This window comes from Pezoporus occidentalis, unplaced genomic scaffold (genome assembly GCF_034315485.1).
Source record: "Pezoporus occidentalis ecotype Australia unplaced genomic scaffold, CSIRO_AGI_Poc_V1 ctg28, whole genome shotgun sequence".
Classification (NCBI taxonomy): Eukaryota; Metazoa; Chordata; class Aves; order Psittaciformes; family Psittacidae; genus Pezoporus; species Pezoporus occidentalis.
The window spans coordinates 6,406,360-6,425,902 of NW_026914718.1; the positions used below are offsets into that span (position 1 = coordinate 6,406,360).

Sequence of the window (19,543 nt, forward strand, 5' to 3'; positions counted from 1 at the left end):
TAATTTTAGGAAAGTTCTATATAAGCAGCCTAGTCCATTTTAAAATAATTATCGCAATCTAATTTTAATAATTAAAGTTTCATCAGTAGAATTGAAGTGAGACTTCACCTGGAGTATTGTGAGCAGTTCTGATGTCCTCCACATAAAAAGCACATGGAACCGTTGGAACAAGTCCAGAGAAGGGCCACAAGGATGATCAGGGGACTGGAGCACCTCCCCTATGAAGACAGGCTGAGAAAGTTGGGGCTCTTCAGCCTGGAGAAGAGAAGGCTGCATGGAGACCTCAGAGCAGTCTTGCAGTATCTGAAGGGGGCCTATAGGGATGCTGGGGAGGGACTCTTCATTAGGGACTGTAGTGACAGGACAAGGGGTAACGGGTTAAAACTTAAACAGGGGAAGTTTAGATTGGATATAAGGAGGAAATTCTTTCTTGTTAGGGTGGTGAGGCACTGGAATGGGTTGCCCAGGGGGGTTGCGAATGCTCCGTCCTTGGCGGTGTTCAAAGCCAGGTTGGATGAAGCCTTGGGTGACATGATTTAGTGTGAGGTGTCCCTGCCCATGGCAGGGGGGTTGGAACTAGATGATCTTAAGGTCCTTTCCAACGCTAATGATTCTGTGAATTCTGTGAATTCTTTTATATTTGATTCTATGCTACTTTTTATGTTTTGCAAGTGTGGCGAAAAGGTTTTTAAGTGGCTGCTTTAGCCTTTTTTTCCTAAAGACTACAAATATCAAGTAAACAGCAGAAGAGCTGGCTGGTCACCAGTTGAATGTAAACATCAGAGGAGAAAGTATCAGTCATGTTTTTTTTGGTAGAATCAAACAAATCAAGATGATGATCCCTTTGCCTTCAGTGCTATAAAAGGGTAAAGGATCACATAGTCACTTGCTTTGAAATGCTTGCAGCCCAAATAGGGCTGAAAGTGAATAGAAGATAAGGTAAATGAAGTTGTCACATGAACAGAATGAAATGTTATCAGGGCAGTATAAACAACAGATTTATCTTTTTTTTGAAGAGAGCAGTATTAAGGCAAGTATCTGCTCCATAGTAAGTATAGAGGGCAAACCAAAGGGGAGTGGGGAAGTGGATGAGGTGGTAAAAGGGAGGAAAATAAAAACTGATGGTGAGAGCATATGTTAGCCAGGATTCACTGCTAGTTGCTACAAGGCTGATACACTCTGGTTACTACTAGAAAGCTATCCAGGTATTTCTAAGCTAGTTGAGCGAGAAACAGCAGCAACTGAGATGATTTTTCTTTTTTTTTAATCTGCAGAGTAGTGCTTTGGTTTATTTGGGATCCAGCAAAGGACACAAATTCAGCCAAAGATATTGCTAATTGTGCGGGCAGTTAAATTTAGCTCTTGGCCAACCGCAAGAAGTGATCAATCTTCTCAAGATGTGTGAAAGCAACCATAGCCAGAGAAGGGCAAACAGATTGTCTTTCCAGTTCTTTAACGTGCTTTTTTGTCTGCATCTCCTCTTCTGTATAGCTCTAGTGCAGATAATCTGAACATAGCAGATTTCTGTCCTATGAAACTCCTTTTCACAGGAGGATGGCCCACGCATTAAGCTGCTAGTCTAGAATAATCAAGATTTGGTACCCTGCTTGTGATTAACTTCTGAACCTGGTGTAAAAGTTACTTGCCTTTCCTCTACCTTGTTTCCCCAGTGGTAAAGTGAGCAAAGAATTAATTACTATTGCATCAAGAGATTTTGTAAGGAAAAAACAGTAGTCAAAAGTTTGAGGATTAAGGTTGTTGTGATATTAATAGCTCAATTCATCTGCCCACACATAGGCTGCTTGAGTTGAATCCTTCCTTCCTCTGCCATTCCAGAAGACACTTCCATAGGTCCTGTGTCATGTTTGCCCCCTGCGCAGTGATGTTTGAGACATCCTGTGCTACCTGAGATGCCTGCAAGAAGGCAAATGAAACCCACAGTTTCTCAAAATTGATAGTTTGCTTTTGGTCTGGTCCCTATTTTCTCATAATGATTTTTCTCCCTCTTAATTCTTCATTTGTTTTATCACTGTTTTTTTTCCTCTTCACATTTTGGTCTATTTCTGGTAATTTCGTGTTTCTTTCCATTTTGTTTTCCCCTTTAAGCTACATCCCATGAAAATCACCTGCCATGCACCATTTCAGCATCTCTACATGGATGCCCATCTTTATTAGACAGACTAGTCATACAGTCTGAGGAAGACTGGTCTATCAGCTTGTTATTTTTTTGAAGTACATGGCAGTTCTTCTAAGCTGTGCTAGGCTTTCATGTCCACTGGGGATAAGCACCTTTCAGAACACATTCAGAGAGTGTCTGATGAGCCACCTCACTGTATGGGAGACCCGCGAAAGTCCTACGGGACAAGCAGGAGGAGTCCCTAGCAGTACATGGTCATAGCTGTCAGTATCCCTTCCCTTTTCATCAGCAAAATGAGGCCTTGCAAATTTCAAAGCTCATCCTTTAGTCTCCTTATTCCTACTGTCCAGCCAAGTTTTACTGCATGATCAGAGAATCACACAGAAGCAGAATGATAGCACCTACTATTGTGTTTAATTTTGCAAGGTTGCCTGTTTCCGGGAGACCAAATTTGCTGGGTGTTGCAGAGTAGGGAGAGTAATGGTCTACACGCTGTGGTGCTCTGCAGTGTTCAAGTCGGTGCTCTTTGTAAAGTGCTTTCTGGTTTTACCCAGATGACCAAGGACTAGTACAGAAGTCTGTGGCTTCATAGTGAGAGGAATCATAATTTTGTTTATTTTGTGGATCTCTCTAGAGCATCTTTACATTATCAGGGCAATGATGTGCAATTAGATTCTGTAATTTGCAGAGAGGCTAATATAATTATCTCTCATAGCTTAATGTTCACGTTTGTCATTTAGGCTGTGTAGAAAGACCACATTTCTCTTCTTTCAATTTTGATTAAGAGAACATATCATGGTGTTTTATGCTTGTGTGGATATTATTCACTACTCTTCTCATTTGTTAGCAAACTACTCCCATGCATCATGGTATTTTACAATACTCAAAGCACCAGCAATCACAACTGCCAAAAAAATGAACAAAAGAAAAGCAGCCACGAGAGAAGTGAACCTTCATACTTCTTGAAACAGCAAATACCCTATCGGAGCTTCACAAGCAGTAGGACAATCCATTAACAAGAAAATTTATCAGAGCTATAAAACTATAAAAAGACCACATCTGGAATTCATTGAAATGCAGTTTATTAGGCATTGGGCGAGGGTTCTGGAGGATTATCACTGCACACTTGTGTGTCTTCCCTAGGCATCTTGTGTTGGGGGGGGTGGAGGGGTTGGAGAGAGATTGGTATCTTGTATGGACAAGTGGTCTGACCTGTACAGTTGTTTTTATGCTTTTCCATTCCAGAGAGTGCCTGGTACTCAGCAGCTGCCCTCTACCATTGCTTGGGCCACATTTCATGCATTAATGCTGTCCAGGATGTGACTTTTGCTTTGTGACACTGTACAGCTGAAACTGCCTCTGTCATCATATATTAGGATGGCAATTGTGGAGTTGCAGTCCTCCATTAAATGGTGTATTCCCAAACTGGAATTTATTATGTCTTTTCTCCTAGCATATGAGCCACTATGTCAAACTATAGCAATACAATTCAACTGTAAATGGTGGGCATTTGGGGATTATTGTGCCTGGTGTAAGAGAAGATCTAACTGCGTGGCTGGGGAACAAATGCCAGTGCAGTAACAGACATATAAGATAGATCAAGTGACAATGAAGATTGGCTGTGATCTGCTGAACGATCAGTTGTTCTGTCAGTAATAGCGCAAGTATGTGCAGAAAAAAGGAATGGTAATTATAGGCCACTTGATGTTGATCTGAAAACATGAACTAAGTTTAGTCATTTCTTAAGACCACTAATGGAAACAATCAGACTCTGACGCTGCTGAAGATGAGGAAGAAGAGAGAGTGGTCAGAGGAGAGTGAGAGCATAGGTATTTCTTGCAGGTCTTCTGCTTCTGTATCTGATTGAGCTCTTGTAAATTCATTTGCCATATCCAGGGCAGTTCTTTCTTTAAAATAGTGTTGTGTGTTCTGGGTTGGAGGGTCACTGTTTCCTTCTTAATTATTTAAAACATGTTTCTTTTGTAAATTATCACCTGCTTTATACAGCAGTGGGTCTTCCTGAAGACTTCAGAAACAGGCCAGAGCATCACCCTTCTTGACTCAGCTTCCCTGTCTGCCTGGTGGCCAGCTGCAGTCCCTGGAATGCCTGGAGTGTTTCTGCTATAAATCAGTACTGCACAAAGCAATTGCTTATCAGTGAAGAGCTTTATTGTAGCATCTTCCTACATTTTCTATAGCCCTCTTAGTAAAATGCTTAGTGTTCTGTTTTAAACAGGTTTTCAGGCTTTTGAGGCTGTCAATGACAGAGGGATTTTTTTTCTACAACCCTCCAGCAGGTATTAATGAGAATGGATGCTTGAGCAAACATTTGTCACTGTTGTTTGTGCAGGAATGCAATGGTGGAATAGCAGAAGTAGAAAGGCAAGCCTGAGTTCTTGGAAAGTCTATGGCTGTGTTACATGGAAAGTATGAAATTCAGACAACCTCTTCAAAGAGAGATGTGATTGAGCTTCTTGCACTGGAGCTATATTGGGAACAAAATGATCATAGCCGAACTGAAACTGAGCAATACACTGTGCTGTTTCAGGCATGTGTATCTTAAATCTGCGATAAAATGGTAATTTATACTTACTGGGTATGTTCTGGCTGCTTATCTACTTACTTTACAAAACTGTAATATTAAATATGGTGTTGTTTCTGGCTAAGCCAATAAACTGAGCTTGTTTGGAAAGCCAAGGCTTCAGCCTTAAAAAGAAAGTGTTAAATATTGTTGTTTGGTTTGTCTCTTTTTTTTTTTTTTTCCCTCTGAGTGCTCATCTGCCTAATTTACTGGCATGAAAGCCAAAGAATGTTGGTCTTTTGCTTGGTTTAGTCAGACACTTAATCCAGCACTCTCAAATGGAAATTCTTAGCGGGGGAAAAAACCACCCAAAACCCCAGACAAAACCAACCTTATTTACCTCATGACTCTTTGCTCACCTGTGATAATAACAATTGTTTTGCAGTTGTAACCTGAGACTAAGTCATATTCTATGGAAATTAATTTCTGCAGCAATTAATACAATACCAAAAGATTCTCAGACTTTATATATTTAAAATACCTATTGCTTATATGCAATTAAAACTTTGCTCAAAAAGCCACCAACCCAAAACCAAACAGAAAACAAAGAACTGCACTAGGGAAAAAAAAGAATATTTTATTCATTATTTTTCCAATTGGTAAATTCCATCTAATTTTTGCTGAAATGCATTGTGCATACTTTAATCCTACCATGTAACAATGGTGAAAACTATCTCTTTGCCCATCTTCTTTTTCTGACCATATTTTGCGATTAAATTGCTGGAGTGAAGTGGAGACAGGATAAATAAGACCATGGACTTTGGCATAATGGTAAGAAGTTTTGTTTTATTTTTAAATGACTCAAGTAGTTAGATACGAATGTTACCTCTTTGGAGAGGAGACTTTTTCTTGGTTGGACTGAACATGTAGTTCCATAAACTTTACACTTGCATATCTCTAATTCTAATTACTGTCTTTTCCTGCTCCTCTTTGCAGGGGAGCAACCAATTAGCATCCTTGTGATGGTTCTCCCTCTGGTTTCACTTCACCTACCCGTGTGCTAATGGTGAGGAGGCAGGAATCTCATGTGGCTCTAGTGATTCTTGACTATTTGTTCCTTTTCTTGTGTTTAGCACCCTGCTCTCTCACTTGAGTGAGTGTCAGTAGGTACATTTTGGACATAGCTCTCATCCAGGCTTCATGCTTTGATATGTTGTCTTCCAAGTGAGCTTTTGTTTCTGTAACAAATAGGGTCTCTTAAAATTTGTTCGTACACCTCTCAAGTACCAGCTGGGTATCATGGATCATGCTTAACTTTTCTAACTTGACACTTTTCTATGGATTTGTGGTGTTGGATGCTTTGTTATAGCATCCCATCACATGAACAATTTTGTCTTTTTAAACTTACAAGTGCCTGTGTGGTTTTAGGGTTGTTTTTTGGGGGGAGAGGGTTGGTTTGGGGTGGAGGGATTTGGGTGGTGGAGTTTTTTTTTGTCTGCCTGGAGTTACTGTTAGCTTGTGGTAAGCTTTTGGGGTTATATATTTGCTGTATTTGAAATAGTCATGTTTACCTCAAACTTAACCCATGGTGGTTGTTTTCCACCTCAGATAAGCATCATCAGAAGCTTCTGTTTTATATCATAGAATCATAGAATAGAATGATAAGAGTATTTGTTGAAATCGATATGATGTTTTGCTCATAGGTAACTTTAAAATGATTTCTCTTGAATGGTCTGCTTTTATTTTAACCAGTTTCTGCCCAAAAGTTCCACTTGAAACTTGTTTGAAAAGCTGTGCGTATTATTCTAGCAGCCCTAGTGTTTCTTTTATAGGTTGTAGAGGAGTATGGTATTAGAAAAAAAGTGTTGTAAAACAGTGTTGTAGATGTAGTTTACATCTGTTGAGTTCCAGAGCACTGTGCTATTCTCAACAGATTTTGGACTCTCAGAAATGTTCATCTTTTCATATTGGGGTTATTCTGTAATATCCTTAAATAGTGCTACTTGAGGTGAGTTGGATTATCTTAGCTTTTTCAGTGTTTGAACAGTCCTGGCAGTCACTGATAAAGTCTTGTCCTGGGTAGTCCTGTCTGAACAGTCATGTCTTTCTGCCCCAAGTGGTTTTGAATGTGTTAGTTGTTCTTTAAGAATACTGATGCATGACTGAGGTTGATGCATGTTGGGATGTCTGACGAGGTTACTGTCACGCTCCTGTGCAGGGAGATGAGCTGCTCTTGAGGCAGCTCCTGGGTGGCCACAGTTCACATCTTATTTTTATTATTTTGCTTTTTTTTTCTTTTTCTTTTCTCTCCTTGAATTGCCACGTCGTCAGAAACTTCTTTAGGGGAAGATAGATGGGCCTGTCATGCTGGTAGTCTTAACTGCTATTGTAACACTGTCATCCTTGCCACAGGAGTTTTCAATATAATCAAGCTTACCCAAGCTCATCTGTAATTCTTTTCTATTTCCTTTTTTTTGGCACATTGCAGACACTTGTTAACATTCACATCACAGTCATCGTGAAATTGATCATTTCAATTCAAGATCAGCAAGTTTACTGACTTTTTTTTTTTCCTAATACTTCAGATCCTCATAGAACAGAAAGGTATTCTCTGGTAATTGAAGGCACTTGGAAGACTAAACTGTTCCCCTTTAGTCATCTGTCTTCCAAAAAGGTTTACTGCAGATGCAGCTTTTCCTAATAGAAATGCTCTTGCATTTTATATCTAGACATGTACTCCTGATGACACTTATGAATGATACCAGACATGCTTAATGTCCTTACACTTTTATGTGTTTGTGTAGAATTTGTCATTTATTTATCCCAGGACAACATTGCCAGACAATTCCTCTCTGCAGGTATTCACTCGACAAGCATCTAGGTTTACCGTCAGATCAAATTTAGTGTTTACATCATTCTCAATGCTAATTGATCTTAATTATTTAGTTCATATAATTTAGTTCTTAGCAGCATGCTGGGTCAAGGCTGCTATTCATTTCAGATCCTTAACATAATTCAGTGCATTAAGCACATTACAAACCAGTACATTTGGAGACCACAGTATTTGAGAAAAAATAAAGCAGCTGGGTTGTTTTTTGGGGGGGGGAGGAAAGGGGTTGTGTTTTGCTTGTTTGTTTGTTTTTTTTTTTAGGGCATTTTAAGAGAAGTTACTAGGAGCTGATTTAGTCTAACTATAAGAAATGGGGTAGTGCTTTACCTGTTTCTTTTTTGGATAGGCTAATCATGTTCACCAGCTATTTTATACGGTCTTCAGGAGACTGCAGAATACTTGGCCTTAGAATGTTTGAGATTTAGTTTATGTCTGTTGATTTTACTTTTTTTTATTGTTTATTTCATTATTTAATTTCAAATTGAACAGGCAGTTAATACACATTAATAGATGTATATGTTCTTAGCCCTAACTGCAAACGTTACTTCTCTGTATTGGTACACTAAGAAGAAAAAACGTTAGCCACCTGCTTTCTGAATCAGGTCCTGGTTTGAGCCCTGCAGACCATTGAGTGTTCAGCAGCAGGTCTGGTTCCTCTGTTCTTTCCTTTTCTAATGTCCGAATGCAAATCCACAGTATGTGTTACCTACCACATGGACCAGAAATAAAGTATTAGCTGCTTAGCTGTCCGCATGTCTTTACCTGTCTTTGGCACGCAAAAGGCTTTTGTAAAACATTGTCCATCTACCCTTCTCCTGTCCTCAGGAGCCACCAATAAACTGAGCTATTCCTGTTACAAAATCTAATCCTCATTTTAGAAGGGTGGTTGAACTGAGGCTTAAGAGGGAGGTTAGGTGCTTCCTGCTCCTGAGCACAGCTTTCGTTTTACTTCTAAGAGGTGTCAGATGCTTTTGAGTAACCTAGGCATTTCAAGTCCATTTTTCTCTTGACCAGTATCTAAACCTAATGCTAGCAGGGTGTCTGCTTGCCCTCTCCTAAACCTGGGCCTAAACCAGACCCTGACTCTAATCTTGACCAAAGTACTCTATATAAGATGAACTGGATGTCTAGATCTAGAATTTACTTCAGCCTGTCCCCAGGAGGGGTTGGAGTTAAAGAAACCTGTGTGTAGTGTACACAAGCCTTTATCTGGCCTTAACCCTACCGCAGACACCCTATAGGTGGTGACCGAACTGAGCAACAATAAACTACAAACTAGACATCTGTTGATCAGAGATGTCCACTTTGAGACAGAAGCGCTGAAAGGTAGATCAGTTTTTAAGACTTACCTGCCCTCTGGTCACCTCTCTGTTTAGACTGCCAGTGGTAAAGTTGTGGTTACAAAAAGGTTGCATGTGAAAGGCTGAGCTATACGTTCAGTGGCCCCATAGGTCCATGGGGCTATACGGATGAGATCTAAAGGGACCATGAGGAATAGTTCATTCTAGCCCAGTCTATCCTGCTCTTTCTATATGGAATGGTGTTTAGGATTGTATTAGGGTTGTATTTAGGAAAGGAGTGTGTGAGCCCCAGTTATCTGTGCGTATGGCATGAGCTGCACGAACTTCTGCTTCCAACCGTGGGACATTGGGTTAGGATTAGGAAAATTGGGAAGCTATGTTATTAATGGCTATTTAATGTAATTCTGCATTAAGATTAGGATTGGTATTTGCAGAGGCCAAATTCTAACACTGTATTTTAGACTCAGGTAAATATTTGTAGAGAAATTGGAAATCAGAGATAGGATAAAATAAAACCCCAAACTGTAGAAGGTAGATGCTGTAAGAGGTAGGTTGTTCCCTTCTGAGCCTTGTGCTATTGGGCCTGAGTACACAGCTGGAGACATGGATGTGTGCCACTGGTGTTTTGGGAAAAAGAGTTTATCATGACATTTCTCACCATGGTTTGTTACATACATTATGAATCATTCAGATTACAGTTAATGTGCTTTCTACTTGTTCCTGTGAATGTGATCTGATTGTATTGTGTGGGCAGGAGGCTTACCTGGCAGCCATCTGTTTGAAAGGGAAATGTTGGATTTTCAGAGAATCCACATGCTGCCTGGTGTGGATCAAAATCATGCCACAGTCGGGGGCAGGCTGTTTGGCTCACTGGTGACAAAGAGCACTGTGAAGGCCTGTGATGATTTGAGATGTTAAGTTAAATGATTCCTCTGTAAAACCATCTGTGATACTTTTAAATATTTAATGAAGAGGTTGGTGATGAGAGTATGTGAGGTCTTTGGGACTAGTCAGCAGGCCTAAAAACAACTCAAAATGCACAAATGAGATGAGAAAATGAAAAGCTAGGACACAGCTATCAGCAGCAAAAGCTTGGTCTTTGTCTTTTTTTCCTCTGTGATGTCATTCTTTCTGTCTTTCTCCCGCAAATATGTCAAAATGTCCTTGAAGTGTTACATGCCAGGCCCACAGGTAGCATTGTGTCACCTTCATGATTATCTTGATATCTTGTGGCCTGGGTTTGTGGTAGGGGCTGGCTGGGGTTGGGAGAGGCAGGTAGTCGGACAGAGAATATGTCACGACGGGAGCTGTGCCGTCTTTGTTTTGAGAAGAATAGGTGGGGATCTTTACTTCTTCATCATAGGAGTAGTAGCAATTACTTGCTACTGTTTCTATTTTGTGGAGTTTTTTCATTTGTTTGGTTTTTTTTTTTTTTCTGTGAAAATGGAAAGTTTGGACAGTTTGTCATGGGAAAGCAATCTGTGAGGTGGTTCATCCCACATGCAAGTACTCTATAAGATTTAGGAGTTGCCTGACAAGCAGGGTGAAGCCTATTTGCAACTACGTATAAGTCTTAAAATGTATGGATAAGTATTAAAATGAATGGATAGTACCTAGATATAATAAAATGCATTTATGGTAGTTAAAACCAGTGTAAAGTGTATCTGTGTCAAATGACTTTTGAGATTGCTAGCACAGGAATAGCCCATACTGCTGATATATTGGAGTATATTTATTATCTCGTGGATGAAAACCCACTTCTGAATTAATGAGGGGAATAACATGAACACCAGTGGAAGTTTTAAATAAGCATCGGCTGTAACAGTTTCTCATGCAACCTCACAGTTCTTTATTCTCTATGGCTTTATGTTGAAAATAATGGGGATAAGGATAATGTTAATGCCATTTCATGTAATGAACCATAAACAGAAGAAAAACCTAATGAAATTTGATTTTCATTTTTATTTCTCTATCTGAACAGTAGGACAACTTGCAGTGCCAGCAAATTTCTGTGATTATTGCACCGAAATACTGACTCTTCCATTGAAAATCTGGGATTCTCTGCTAAAAGAAAAGTTGCTTCATTAAAAAACCACATATCCCCAAGGACTCCATCCTTTGAAGTGTGTTTCCACGCACACATACCTCTGTTTTTATCCCTTTTTATTTTGACAAAATGGTTCCTGCGTGAACTTCAGAAACAGTAGTGCATGCAACACCCCCAAAAATAACATGCTATTTTTAAGCCTTAGCTGCAGGAACGGAAGCATTGAAAGCAGCAGTGGTTTTGTTTCGTGACACATACATTTAATTATTCCTTTTTGTTTTCAATGCAGGTACTTCAAAAACTAGGAAAAGCAGATGAAACAAAAGATGAACAGTTTGAAGAATACGTTCAGAATTTCAAACGACAAGAGGTCAGTTACTTTTTCAGTTTCTTTCATTGCGTCTTAAGGAGAATTCAGATTATTTGAACTTTCTGATTTTGAAGAAGGTGTTACAGAGTGACAGGTAAGATTTCTCAGGGGATATAACATTTTGTTCTGCTATTTTCAAACAGAAAGGACAGTTGGATTTGTGCACGCAGAGGGCTAAGAAATGTGCTCATAATAAAAGGACCTATTGTACTCATGTCCAACACCATCATGCTTGAACCACTTGGGATCAGCTGAGTGACAGCACATTTTCAACAGCGTAATTGAGAATAGAACCCAACTCCAACTAAATGTACCTTTACAGTTGCTTTCTTACAAAGAAGCATAGAATGCTTTGGTTTGGAAGGGACCTTTAAAGCTCATCCAGTTCCAACCCCCTTCCACGGGCAGGGACACCTTCCACTACAGCAGGTTGCTTCAAGCCCCATCCACCCTGGCCTTGAACGCTGCCATGGATGGAGCAGCCACAGCTTCTCTGGGCACCTCAGCACCCTCACAGGGAAGAACTTTTGCCTAATGTCTAATCTCAGTCTCCCTTCTGTCAGGTTAAAGCCATTCCCCCTTGTCCTGTCCCTACAGGCCCTTGTCATAAGCACCTTTCCAGATTTCTCGTTGGCCCCTTTAGGTGTTGGAAGGCTGTTCTCAGGTCTCCCTGGTGCATCCAGGCTGAACAAGCCCCACTCCCTTAGCAGTGGTATATAGTACGCAGGGTTTATAACAAAGTGAATAGATGAATAGTTTCAGACTGTTGTGTGTTGGCTCCTGTCGGTGCAGGGGACTGTGGTGTCAGTGCTGATGAAGCACTACTGGGGAGCAGAGCTCAATTACTCTTTATGTTGTAAAAACAGCATATGAAAACAGAGGTGCCCAGACAAGTTTATAACATACTCCCAATGCAATCCTAAATTCTAACCTCAATTATTCCTTGCTTCATTGAACAGACTTTTTGGCTCCAAGATGATTAATTACAATAATTATATAGTAGCTTTCTAGCAAAAATTAATGCCTACCAGGAGGTGCTTCAGTGCCACCAAGAAAATAGCTTGTTATGTAAGTATGAACTGAGGTATCTATCATCTTCATGAGCTATCATGTAGAGCTCACAGAAATGCACTGGAGGGTGAGAGAACTACTCCCACACATTTTGCACAGTGTAGAAATTGGCTTATGTCAGAGTTTGCAATTTTTGTCCTGAATCAGTCCTATCTACCACATGTACTTCTGCCCTTTCCACGTAAACACAAACCCTGAATCCTGACTGCTGGAATGCTTGTTAACTCTTGCATTTTCTGGTCACTTAGCATTTATTTTCCTCTCTCAGTGCAGAAGGGAGGGATGTTTCAGGAGCCACTGGGCTGTCGTGTAGATCCTCATTCTTCCTCAAAGATGAAAATGATGGGAGGTAGAAGAATCTGTTTTTCTGAGGAGGATGGTTACTCCCTCAAAGTTCTTGAGTTCCTGAAAATGGTGGGATGTAATAGGCCTGAAGAAGCACTCACAAGCTTTGAAACCATTCAGAGATTTAAAATTTTCCCTTGTGTTCCCCTTCTTTTCCAAGTATGCTGGGATATCAGTGGAGCATTTCTTATTGGTTGTCCTTATGTTGCTGCTTATCATTGCTGTCAATATCCCAACTGTTTTCACAGCTAGTAATTGTGTTTCTAGAAAGAAGGTGCATCTGTAAGGCTCTTATTTGGTGCAGAAGGAGCAGCTGGGATATCCACATGAAGAAAGTGTTTTATGGGATTTTTTTTTTTTTTCTGAAAATTGAGTGAAATTTTAAAAAAAATAAAGATGAAATTCTTTTCAAGCAAAATTCTGTGTCAAGTGTTTGTACTTTCTGTCCTTTACCAAGAATTTTCTGTAATGGTGATTTTCAGCTGAAAGTCTTGCTAAGGGCTAAGTTGTATCTTAGCATCGCTCCTTTTTTATTTCCTCCTCCTTTGATGTACAGAGAGGCAGTAATAAACAGCCAAGGACCCTTCAGGAGCTGCATGATGCTAACTCTGGATGCAGATGTGACTTGGGGCCAGGGGAGGAATTTGGTAGGGAACTACCACAGCTCTCTTGAGAGACACATATGGATGAGGCTAAGCCCGCTGGCACACCAAATGAGACAGACTGATTTGTTTTTCTTGGTTTCCTACCTTATTGAGCCTGCAACACTCGGGAGGTCAACTGGTCTGAAGTATACAACATTCTTTTTATTAATACTCTTGAAAGATAAGGAATGAGGACTCTAGTGAAAGGCTTGAGAAAGAGCATAGTGCTTATTACCTGGGAAACAGGTAAGTGGAAAACTGAAATCTTCCTATGCTATTCTTGCCTAAGTAGCAGATTTCATGGTCAGGTACCTATCAAGCTCGGCAGAAGGCTGTGTGTGAGGGTACTTACAGCAGATATCTGTAGGAAAAGCTCATTTAGACTCCCCAGTGATCCATTCCCATCTCTTTCTGAATACAGCTGGATAAAAGCCCCTTCTGGACTTGACTACCCAGAGCTGAATTACCCAGATTAATCACCATGGAGAAACTGAGTCATCCCATGCCTGGAGAGAACAGAGCACAGTGGTTTTGCAGAGCCCTGTCAAAAGCAGTAAGCTGCTGCAGCTGAAACCATGAGTAAAAACATTGCCATTTTTAACAGTGAATACAGCTGTTACGCACCTTCTGCTTAATTGGTAAATTGAGTATTGCCACTCCAAATCAAAACTCAGGGAACACACAAGACATATGAAGCCATATATGACACCGTATAACAGATTTTCAGTGTATTGGCAGAAATTTCATGAGGCTAAAACATTTCTCTCTGCACAGCTAATTGTGGACGTGCTCAGCTTCTGAATCAACCCTGAAGTTCAGAAAGGGAGTGAAAAACCCGACAATTCCTGCATAGTTCTCTCAACTGTGAAAATACCAAGTCCATCGGGGATTTACCTGAAACTTCATCTCTATTCTGTTGTTCAAGCAACTGCATCTTATACTTTATTTTTCAGACAGAAGAAGCAATTCCCTTATCCCCAAGTGACTCACAGTGCTTTCTTCATTTTTGTAAGGGTTCTATATTCTGTTTCATGTCTATGCATATTTACCTCAGTATTTTTCCATATGTAGTTATGAGACTTCTTTTACAGACTATAGTTAAAATATATCATAAAGTTTAAAACCATTAAACCTCTGTGTACACACAGAGATATAGCAGCTGCTACTACACAATCAGCTGCCTATGGCATGTTGTCAGAATAAAGCAAGATGTTAAGTGCTGTTGTTGCTGGTTCATAGAACTAGATGAAAATGAAGAGCCCTTTTTTTGCTGTTGTTAAGTGAGCAGAACTTGATTCTGTGGACTGCTTTATTTAATGTATGTTTCCCAGTAAAAGTTGCTCCTTGGGTCTAATGTTAGGGCTTCTGAAAAGGTTTATCCTGGCCAGATCTTCATTTCACACAAGCATGCTTAGCTGCCTTACAGCTGTGGCACAACATGGTCTTAAAATTGTTCTGTGAGAAAATTCACATTTATTGAAGTGCTGGTTTTGCATCAGGTGTGCCACTGATTTCTTCAAATGTATTCATGAGTTAAGATTCCCAAGATGGGATTCACCAACTTCACGCAAGCACCAAATGTGCCTTATGTTGTCCCACCTGGCCCCCAGATGTTGCTCCAGACAAGTCCATGGCTTTGGCCATGGTTCTGTGTCACGCCTCCTGGCTTTGTGGTCCTTTCAAACACCCCATGGCATCTCTCACTGCAAAGGGCACAGTGTTATACTGAACTGCAGGAGATTCTTGATACTTGCTCATCTGCAACACATTGTTGGTTCAGTACTGCTTTGTTCATAGGAGACTCCTTTGCTAAACAAAGGTGATGCCAAATGCTCTTCCTGATAGACAACTCTGAAGTAAATTTGACATAGGAAAACACAATTTAGACTAGTGGGATGGAGCTTTTTTATTGTGACCCAAGAAGTGTTTGCGTTTGGGGAGACTGCATCTGACAGGCCTCCAAATACAAGCAATACTGTGCAAAGTATTTTGGGGTCTATGGGAAGGTTTTATCTGCTGATTACCTGTTAATTCCTAAACACACATTTCAGAATGATCTTACATCTCAGGGGTCTTTTTTTCCAAGACAAGAAGGAACAAAGTGTACCATTAAATCTCATCTCAACCTCATTAACATCCAGTCAGGCAGGATACCCAGGAAGGAGGTGAGCCCCCCCCCCCCCTTCCACTATTAAACTTAGAGCTGCATGAATTATTATCTGGCTTGCATTTCTGTAGGGCAGGTTATTAATTAACCTGTGCTCCAGGTTCAGCATTGACAGTGCTCTTGACTCACTGCAGTGGAGTGATTGATTTGGTTTTGGTATCAAGCACATGCTGTGCTGACCTTTCCTGTAAAGATGTATTGTGTTTACATCCTGTATGTGACATGATAGAAAAATCAAACTCTTCTGTTTTGCCTGGAAAGCTGTGAATAAATGATGCCTGGCAAATAGGTCATCCAGTTCCGGCTTTTGTGGAGGCAAGGTGGCCTTTAATTTCTGGTGGAGGCAGTGATTTTTCTAGTGCATCAGGGACTAAAAGCTGGTAAGATGTGAACCATGCTTTTTATTATTTTAGTCATCAGGGTTTTGTAGGTCTTGTCCATCTTATAGCCTACGCTGCTTTGGCTCTGTTTGTCTTAAATCTAGTGCTAAGATATGCTTAAATACTGCTCTTTGAAAAGAAAACTGAAACTACACAAACACAAGAATCAGTAGTACTGAAAAGGCTTAATGCTGCTGTAAGGCTGTGTAAGACCTGTGGCTCTAGATGACACGATCCTATAACACTGAGCCTCCTCATGAACTGGATGCGTGTTTCTTTACTGCCTACATAAAACTGACCTTGTAATGAGACCACAGAGTAGAAAAGGGGATCTGACACTGCCTCTGTACCATGGTGTTCAGAGCAACAAGTTGTCTGGGACATCTCTGTGGAGAACTGTGTTGATTTTCCTAATGAGGAATATTAGTTTGGGTTGTTAGCCTGCCTCCCTTGATCTTATGTTGAGTTTGACCAGGTGAGCTAAGAGCACCCGTTTCTGGTGCTGGAGTCTGGTGAGAACATGCCTGCTGTTATCAAACAACCTGACTGTGAAAAGTTTGCTCTTGAGAGTACTATTGAGATTTATCTCTGGGATTTTCTTGCATATTATGAAACTCTGACTCATTTTGCTGCCTCATGTAGAATTAATAAAAGAAATTATGAAATGGTAAAGGAATCATCAACGTTCTCTTGGGAAATCTCATTTCAGAGGAGGACATCTGCAAAATGACAACTATTTTTCATTCTCCTTCAAAAAGCTGTATCTCAATTAACAAAATTGATGGTCTTAATGGAGATACTTGTAGCAGTAGTTTCAGAGCCACGAGATGCTTCCATCTGGTAGACCAGAAAATAGGAGTGTATCAGCATCGAGAAGGGGCAATGTTAAATATGCATCAGTCTTTAGAACGGGATTTTTTTAAAACCTGTATGTCACAGTTTGCAGGATATGCGGAGCCAGCAATGCAGTATTTTCATCTGTGAATATTGATTAGTCTGTTAGTTGGTAAATGCATATCTCTCTTCACTAATAGTGAGTTTCCTGTAACAAAATGTGTAAGACCAGAGGCACGTTTTGCAGAGTTCATGGGGCTGAGGACTTTTGATGCAAGTTCTTATTTCTGGTATTTTAGAGAAAGGTCTAACTCTGTTACCGTTGGATTTGAGAGATTCTCTTTCAAATTCAGTGCAAGCTGGCCCTTGCCCATGGATGCTTTAATATCACATGTTAAACAACATTTGCTACTGAGGGAAAATCCACATGGCTCTATGCTGCTTAGATATTTCAGTGGTTTGTGACCTGTTAATAACCTGCCTGAAGGAGATGCACATGGAAATTATTCTTTGGAATGCATTGTCAGGATTTGTAACAGCACATATGGCAAAATGTTTGCATCATATTTTATTGCTTTGACTTATGTGTTTTCCTGAGCAGTGGTAGCTGATAACACACAATGCTGACCAACAATAGATCTCATAGTGGTTTAGGGTACCGGGTGTAAAACTACACAGCAGTACAGTTATAAACATAGTGTTTGAACAATGTGTATCCTGACATGCCATTTGTGGAGTATGAGTTAGTCCTAATGACAAAATGGTGCGTGTTTGAGTAAATATAGGCTGGACATGAGGACAGCTAATGGGGTTCTGAGCCTTCCAGATGCAGTTATTGCTCCTGAAACATATTTTTTATGATAATTAGAAATTGTTATTTTATGGGCACCCGTTCTGCTGGCCCATGATGAAGAATCAAGTTGCTGTATCTACTTCCCATTTCACCACAAGCGTTCAGGCTGAAGATGATACAAATTAGAAAGATGATTTCTATACCTTCATGTGACTTCTCAGAGTACCAGGAATCCTCCACATGACATGCATAAGAGGGGAACTTCCCTGCTCTTTCTGCCACATGTTTACGTGTATTCCTCTTCAGATCTGAGAGCGAGAAATTCTTTCCCTGGGTTAAGTCTCCTCTCACCTTTGTTTTCATGTAGTGCTTTGCTCTGTGGAAAACAGACATCTTCTGTCATGTGCCCACTCCTACTCTAGCATGGAAAGAAGTCAGCTTCTGAAATGCGTTAGTATGCTACTGTGTTATGTAGTACGATAAAATGTGTTATAATGACTTGAGGTAGTACTTTTTACTAAACAAGCTTTAAGATGTGCATTTATATATATTTTTTAAGGGACATATCATCAAGCTACCACTACTTTCAGAACTTTGTAATGTATTGTAAGTAATTAAGCCTGAGATTTAACGCACTGACTGCTCAACCTGTGCCAGTCTTTGATAAGCAGCTTTGATCTCAGAGCAAGGAAAGGGTTTCTTTCTCCTTGGAGCATAAAATATGGTCCCAAACCAGAGACAGCTTTGTGGGCTGGATGCTCTTGTGTTCTTGTTGTTACTTAGCAGGTCCTCAGACATCACCCTGGTGGGTCTATTCCTGTGCTCAGAATTTAGTTGCTTAATGGATTTAAGCTCAAAACAGTTTTGCTTCTAATCAAATTAGTGTAAAAGCAACCTGCTGTTCGTTGAATCCATGAACTGAATTCAGTCTGCTTTCTAAGCCCAGTCAGGCATTTTTGCCTTCTAAATTCTTTAATATTTCCAGGACCTGGACTGGAACAGGCTGCCCAGGGAGGTTGTGGAGTCTCCTTCCCTGGAGACATTCAAAACCCGCCTGGACACATTCCTGTGTAACATTATCTAGGTGTTCCTGCTCCGGCAGGGGGATTGGACTAGATGACCTTTCGAGGTCCCTTCCAATCTCTAGCATACTGTGATACTGTGATACTGTGACCTCAAAACAGTTGCTCTCTTCTCACAGTGCATTGCAATTTGGGGGGGTTAATCCGGTCCTAAAGGCCTTTGATTCCCTGTAGGTATCTGGGAGAGGCAAGTGAGTTTGGTGGATGTAATACCCAATGCAGTGTTTGTACTGGTAAGCCAAGTGAGTGTTTCTTGGGACCTGCCATTTGCATTTAATGTGGCTGCAGGTAGATGGTTTCTAAGCCCCAGAGAGTCCTTTTCAGCCTGCATTTCTTGTGACCCAATGTGTATGAATGTTCTGAGCATTGCTGTTGCTGATGGCAAATCCTCTGCTGACATCAGAAGCCCTTTGACTTAAGTGAAGTTATAACAGCTTAGACCAGTTGAGACTCTGCCTTCTAAAGTATTCACACATGCACCCTTTTGGGTTCTGGCTTTCACACAAATAACATGAGAGAAACTCCGAAGTCGTTAGTCGTATTTTCTGGCTGATTTTTCATATGGTGTAGCTGTATGTGGGAAAATGTGACTGCAAGCTGATATTCCTATAGTTTCCAGCTGCTTTAATAAATAATTTGAAGGATATTTTGAACTGATAAACATAGAGGGTTTCTAAAATCTTTAGGCAATTGAAGGTGTCTTGGACAACAGTTTTTTATCAATGAAATGCTATAGTGTAGCAAGATTTTATTGCAGATCCTAGGAGCTGTCAAATCCAACTTGTGATACAGTCAGAGATAAAGCAACCCAATTTGTTTTGTCTATCCTGAGTTTTTCAAAGGCTGTTGTTATAAGATAAAGAAAGATCATTTAAATGTATTTGACAAAGAGATTTCACTGCAGACCTCAAGATGTACTAGCCAAGCTAAACGAAATAATTAATGCTATCGGGTTTTAGTA

The 19,543-nt window shown here is 40.3% G+C and overlaps 1 protein-coding gene across 3 annotated transcripts in view; it reads left to right on the forward strand.

Annotated features, from left to right (window-relative positions):
• AMPH (amphiphysin) overlaps window positions 1–19,543 on the forward strand; it is a 110,474-nt gene that overhangs the window by 38,814 nt on the left and 52,117 nt on the right. For all 3 annotated transcript variants that reach the window (XM_062625476.1, XM_062625477.1, XM_062625478.1), the window contains exon 2: window positions 11,186–11,266. In XM_062625476.1, the coding sequence (XP_062481460.1) occupies window positions 11,186–11,266 (81 nt within the window). The remainder of the gene's footprint in view (window positions 1–11,185; window positions 11,267–19,543) is intronic.